Source organism: Papaver somniferum, chromosome 11 (assembly GCF_003573695.1).
Source record: "Papaver somniferum cultivar HN1 chromosome 11, ASM357369v1, whole genome shotgun sequence".
In the NCBI taxonomy this organism is placed as follows: domain Eukaryota; kingdom Viridiplantae; phylum Streptophyta; class Magnoliopsida; order Ranunculales; family Papaveraceae; genus Papaver; species Papaver somniferum.
The window spans coordinates 21,311,653-21,318,593 of record NC_039368.1 but is presented as its reverse complement, the minus strand read 5'-3'; the positions used below and the strand labels follow the sequence as shown (position 1 = coordinate 21,318,593).

The window sequence follows — 6,941 nt, the reverse complement described above, 5'->3', positions numbered from 1 at the left end:
AAAGTGGCGCATCGGGAAGTTATAGCCTGCACGCCCTGGCGCGCTAGGCGTATTTTTCCGATCTGTCAGTTCATGAAACCTTGAAACATGCCTTAGAAAAAATGTAGATAATCCCAACTTGGAAGCTTACACGCTTTTTTCCCAAGCTTGATAATAACTTGGACTCCACCATAAGAAGTCGGAACTGTACAAGATATATTATTTTTACAGAGCAGATCCATACTAATAAGTGGTTTATTAATGCATTCCCACTTGAACTTAACATTTTATCAAGGTAGTTTGAAATCCAGTGTGCTGAATGAAAAACTGAACTTAAAGAGTGTTTTCCTTGATAATGTACTTTCCAGCATAAATATACATAATTGTTAGCAGTGTAACTAAACATCAACTTAACTTAAATACTCGTAGTAAAGAGTAGCAAGAAATATTTCAGAGATGAGGTTAATCCGAGGAGGATAATTTTTCTTCATTTTTCTGTAAGCCTTTTGTCTGTATATGATATTTGTCCGTAGTTCAAAATCCCTCTCCAATAACATATAATCATAAGGCCAGTCCCATTTTTTGGTTTTGAAGGAACTAGCCTTAACTACATCATATAACCCGGTGTTACACAATAACGTGAGAGAACAGCAGAGCTTGCAAAATACACCTGCAATTACGCAAGTTGGTAAACAGATGCATCATAAGAAGTGTTGGTTTTGTAGCTGCTCTGTTAAACGGTTCTCCATTCAAAAGAACCAAGAAGAAGAGCTCTTTGAATTTTATCCGTGGCAAGTAGTATCAGAGGCCATCCCTCAAAATAATTGGAAGAACAGACTGGTCGATCCGTCGCCAAATGATCTGAGATCTGCTGGTTTAACCAAGGCTCTGCATAATGGGCATGTTCTTTCTCTCTCGAACCTGAAAAAATGTGAATGTTCTAAGAAATCTTGCTTTCTACTTTCCAGCAAGTTATCAGAGTAAAGACAATAAACTGCCTCCTAATGGTGTATAACCACATGATACTACTACCACCAAACGATGTTATATAAAAAGACTTCATCCTTAATTCCAGCATATCATTAATACGTAAATTTCATAAGCGCGCAACTCTGCCCAGAAAAAAAGAAGACATGCGACCAAGGATCTGGATAGAAGTCTACTTGCTCAACCACATAAACCAAAATCATAATCAGTTGCCTTGAAGGATCTGATTTCAAATAAACACAAGCAGGAATTCTTGCAGGTCCACAGTCATAGAGAAGATATAAATTTGGTTCAAGTTTCTGGCCATGGACAATTTTATTACTCGAGAGCACCAACATCTGCATGATATGTATGGACTACTATGGATTATGGTGTACAATCTGAGGTGAATACTCAAACCCGAATGACTGCATCTAAAGATAATGCTATAGGGTCAGGGGTCTCCCTGAAATATCCATCAACTAACACAGTTCTTAATATGCTAGATAACTGAAAATAAAAAAGTCAAATATGGCATATAAGCGCATGAATATAAATTAACAACAATAAGTAGAACAAAAAGTAATGAGGTTTGAGGCTAACAAACTAACCATTCTGATACACAATCTTCACAGAAAATGTGTTTACAACGAAGTAAGATCGGTGCATGCATCTTCTCCTGGCATATAGCACACAGATCACCTGCTGCATTAACCTGCATCATATTGCCGAAGGCTTAAACCACGTGGCTAATAATAGTACTATCATTAATACAAAAGACCAAGGGGTAAACTATGAGTTCAATAAATTTTACATGTACGAAATCACTATAAGGTCTGTATGTGTTGGGTGGTCTGCATCTTTTTTGCAGACATGTTGAATATAGGAGAAAAATGTGATTGATTTTTAATATTAATTGGAAAGCAACAATGTTAACTGCAATATACTCAATACATCCTCAAAGGTGACTAACCATCTCTAGCTTCAACAAGAAGACAAAAGATGACATGACTTCAGATCCTGTTATGTGACTCACACCAAATACGACACTCCCAGAGTATTGCCAAACTACTCCAGATAATATTGTGCACAGCGAGATTTCACAAGTGTGGAGAACTAAAAGAATCATGATAACAACGCAATTATCAAGTTCTATTGCACCAATTCAGTTGGCAACCTCTAAGTTTACTAGTCTATTTGACCAATTGTTTCTGATTTGGAAACCAAGATATCCCGAAAAGACAATCTTAAACATTTTGATATATTTCAGAAGAACACCCCAACAATACAAATATATCTTGTCTCATACCAAAACCCTTCATTCCAAATGGCAGCGAAATCGACAAAGAGTTTCTGAAATATTGATCCATGGCACAGACCATGAAGTGGCCTTTAATATATACAACTGTTCTGTTAAGTAATGTCAAAGACTAGCAAAAATAAACAACGAAGGCAAAAGATCCCAATTCTCAGGAAAAAAAAAAGAAAAAAACGGAATCACTTAGAAGATATCAAGCATAGATATGTTATTTCTGAAATATTGATCCATGGCACAGCTCCAAGAAAGCCAGCTCAATATACAGAATCATCAAATTCTCGGTCCTTAAATTCACAAAGTTCGAGCATCTATCAAGCAAAAAAAAAGTTAGCTCAAGTGCACCCTTACCTGTTCAGATGTGGCATAAGACCCATAATGAACCTCTTTACGTGACAATGCCTTTAATGCAGCAAAGAAACTCTGGACCTGGAAACCACAAAATCCAATGTCACTAAAAACATTGCACCACCACTCTGCAATTAATGAACTTTAGAATATTTTAAGTGATGTTCCTGGGAACTTGGAAGAAGAATATAAAAAATGTGTTCGCAAGGAACCATACCTTCTCAACAACTGATGTCAGCTTGAAAGTAAGGTATAAGCCTGTGGTTAGGGATGAAAAGAGGCTTCCATATTCCTTGTTCAAAAAGAAGCGATACCAAACAGGAGTTGGTATCAAGGCACGGTATAGTAGCAATAGATACTCCACCAAAGTAAGCATTTGACCCTGAATTTTTTTTAAACATAAAATGGTAAATAAACATATGCTCTTTTGTTTCAACATATTTACTAGTCAACATTTCAGCTAAAGAACTGAAGGTCATGGCAACCATGTATTTTAGAAAAGCATAGTCAGGACAAACGAAAGAAGACAAGAGATGCTACAGCCTCAACTGGATGAGTCATAAAGTTGAACTCAGCTTGAGGTTATACCCTCAATTGGATGAGTCATAAACTTAACACTCAACTTGAGGCGAGACCTCGAGCAGTTTTTAACTCACAAGACTTGAAAGGATAAGCTAACAAGTAATAACATACTATTTTATATTCATGTTTTCCTTAGCTAATGTCAGATCATTTTAATTCAGCAGTAACTATAATCTGAAAAAATCCTAACCAAAGAACTGCCACCTCCTAACACAGACTTACCATTCACCCCCTCGATCAAAAGAAGAAAAAACTAGATGTACACTCTAAATGACGCATTATTATATTACTAATGGTTTCTCTTGTAATTAGAACATAAAGGTTTTACCTGGTCCACCAACTGAATGAAAGTAAATACTGTAATTAATGATAAATCAGATGGAACCCGCTCGCTTACTGAACACTATTGCTATATCATAAAAAACAACAAATCACTTTACCTGCCTACGGTAGTTGCGACCTCGGCTATTTTTGTAATATATCAGCAGTGCCAACTTCAAGATCATTGCTGCCTGCCGCACCATCGTGTCTGAAAAGTAAAGCAATATTAAGAACGAACAGCAAGATTAAGAAATTTTATGCTTTGTCAAAGGTTCGAAGTTTAATAAAAGAGACTGAAACACAATGAATAAGAAGTATTTGTACTTTAGCACCATTTCTTAAAGAAGAAATGATTACACCGTGAAGGTACTAGAAATTTACACAGGCATTTGCAGGGTGTATTCCAAAGCAGGTGAAAAAGATATCAGTCATAGCAATTTTGCACCACAACCAAGTGGTAATAAAGGGAAGAGGATGCTAGTCCAACATAGATAAGTTGTGAAAGCACTCTATTTGCAACTTTGCATTACATGATCTTTCACGGTAAGTTGAACAGGAATTTTCAGACCGCCTATCCCTATTTTTAAAAAAGGAAAAAAAAAACGAGTCCTTTTCCAATTGAAAGCAAGTGTAGCAATGGCAATAGGAGCTATTATCATACCATTGACCATGATGATGAATATAGCATGCCAGAAAGGAGGTATTGCTTTTGGAGGAAGCATAACCAGAGGATGGAGAAGATCATCATTCCGAAACCACCAATAAACACCAACTACATGAAGTATGAAGACTACACCAATTCCTGCAAGAAAAGTAACCTTTCTCTCCCCCTGTATAAACAAACAAGAAACCACGCTGTAAGAATGACGAAAATCAAGTGCACAAAAGAAGAAGTGATAAAAAGAAAAAAGAAAAGAAAAAAAAAAGATACACCACAGTACCTTGAGCGCTGTCTGCTTCCGTAGAATATCATTTGACTTGAACATTACAGCAGCAATCAAAATTGTAACGAAGAAACCTGTACGTTATTGCTTATATTAATACAATGAAGGAGCGGATTTGGAATATTATGGGAAGAAAATGAAAACAACTCAACATCTCAAGCGAACACAAAAAAAAACTCAAGCCAACACATGTACCACCTTAGTATGATACTAATGCTTTAGTATTTTACTGGTTTGAAAATAGAAGTGTGACATAAAAATCAACATGAAAATTATGTCAAGATTTTCTAGAACAGTGAAGCACTAATCTCGCTACCTGGCTTACAATTTAACTGGGGGTGATCCTGATCATTTTGGTTATCAAGTATTAGATTTAGATGCAATATTTGTTCAATAAATTGCTGGGATGCATGATATCACAGTGATGGAGTAAATTATACAATGAGAGCAAAATAGAATGGTGTAGGAACAACCGTTTCTTTCTTAGAATGATGTATAAAAACACGTTTGAAAGAATCACATCCCATAAATCAGGAAAAATAATTAAAGTGACCATTTTAGTGAGCATTTTCATTGTGCCTGTAGAAAACCAAGAGAAGGCACAAGAATGAGACCATAAACAAATCCCATAGTTCTAAAGATGGCAAACATATGAACTATACCATAGCACCACACTACGTCTACCAGTCATAACTGAGGGTTCAGAAATTTTAATATGAGCAGAGTCTAAAAGAGAAAAATCGACTGCCCTCATGCCAAAATGGCTTCATTCTTTTAACACATCTGCATATATAATTGTTTCAAGAAAAGAAATTAATGTATAAAATAAGTGGCGAGTTGAAATACCTTGCAAGTGTTGTCGAATGAAGACCACCAAGAGAAGCAAAGAGAAGGGCAAAACCTGCTCAATCCACCTAGCAACCTGCTGAATATCATATCTCTGGTACGACGAGTCCCTATTATTACCCCCAACACCAGCACCAGCTTCCCCATCAGTGGTTTCATTACTAGAATTACTACCCGCTATTGAAGCTGAAGATGCCAACCCCTCACCAACTCCACCACCATCATTACCCACATTACCCCCCTGCCGTTCCAGCACAACAGCTGATGATGAGCCAGTAATCTGGTCAGCAGATAGGGCATCTTCACCACCTTCTCTATCTTGTTCACCAATTATCCTAATCGAAACTTCCCCATCCCCACTAACTGGGCCAATAGAATCATCTAACCGATTCTGATTTCTCTCACGAAAAACAGATGTAGGACTTCCATTAATCAAACTCTCGGATTCTTGATGACTCGACCTAGTTCTTAAAACTCCAGAATATTCCAATAACGCCGACAAAGGTGCTTGTATAAAATTCGCAGCAGAAAATTGCATCCCAAATCTTCTCGAATTATTACTACTACTGCTAGACGAATTCCTATACGAATCCGTACTGCTATTCGAAGTTTCCATTACCCACAAAAATATATACTAACCCTAAAGATTTATTTTTCACAAATTATATTCTAAAAAAGCTTCAATCGACAGAAACCCTAAAAAAAATTCACAGAAATATCCCATCAAATTAATAAATCGTACCTTCTTTACAGATTTTTATTACGGAAGAAGAAGAATCTATTTCCCTTCCATAAAATACCCTAAAAAAAATAATAACTCGGAAATTTAAAACCGAAATCCTAAAATATTGATAATAGGCGAATTTGATTAGGATTCAAAGAGATTGATCCAATCCACGTTTATTACTAAGCTGTGAAATAAAAAGGAGCAGACGAAGAAGAAGAAGAAGAAGCTGAAGATTTGTCGTGTCTGATAGAGAAATGCTTGGAACTTTATCGAAGGCGTCTGTCTCAATATGTCTTCTGACCTATTCTTTTGTCTCTCTTGTTTTGTAAAATGGAATAGGAGAAAGATGCGAGTGCGACTAAAAGGCAAACGAGTATACGCGGTGTATATTTATATGGTGTCTATGGAAATTTCATAGTCTAGTTCCTTTTATCCGTTAAATAGCCACTGGAGGGTAGAGCAGGTATCTTCCGTAGAGCAGGTAGTACATGATCCAATGAGATTTGACCACGTAGGAGGAATCCCAATCATTATGTATGGATAATTCAACATCCGAATTGTCGAGACTTTAAATTTAAGAAGCCCAAGATCAGTTTTGTATTGAGAAGCCCACCCACCTCTTACAGTGTTTGAAATGCAAAACATGTTTAACAGATGATTTCTATGGAAGATTATAAAAATTTCTTTTGTTTAAAGTTTAAAAATGGTGGTATCAACAAATGGTTTATTTTACTAACGGACTGTATAGAAAAACTTTGGGGCAACATCATCATGTTTATTTTAACAAGGATCCATAGACGTGCAGGTGTCACTGTAATGCAGTTGTAAAGTTAGTGGGCGATGATATCAATGATCTGAATTCGAAATTCGCTAGCACCAAATTCTTAATCTCATCCTAACCGTTAGAACACTG

The 6,941-nt window shown here is 36.4% G+C and overlaps 1 protein-coding gene across 1 annotated transcript; it reads right to left on the bottom strand.

Moving 5' to 3' along the window:
• Positions 1–216: 216 nt before the first annotated feature.
• On the bottom strand, positions 217–6,414 carry LOC113321818 (RING finger and transmembrane domain-containing protein 2-like). Its single transcript, XM_026569740.1, has 8 exons — positions 5,302–6,414; positions 4,453–4,529; positions 4,173–4,341; positions 3,631–3,719; positions 2,826–2,990; positions 2,612–2,689; positions 1,557–1,660; positions 217–900 (listed from the first exon to the last, which is right to left on the bottom strand). Exons 1-8 carry the CDS (start codon positions 5,915–5,917, stop codon positions 795–797), a joined length of 1,404 nt encoding a protein of 467 aa, XP_026425525.1. The 5' UTR covers positions 5,918–6,414; the 3' UTR covers positions 217–794.
• Positions 6,415–6,941: the final 527 nt, after the last annotated feature.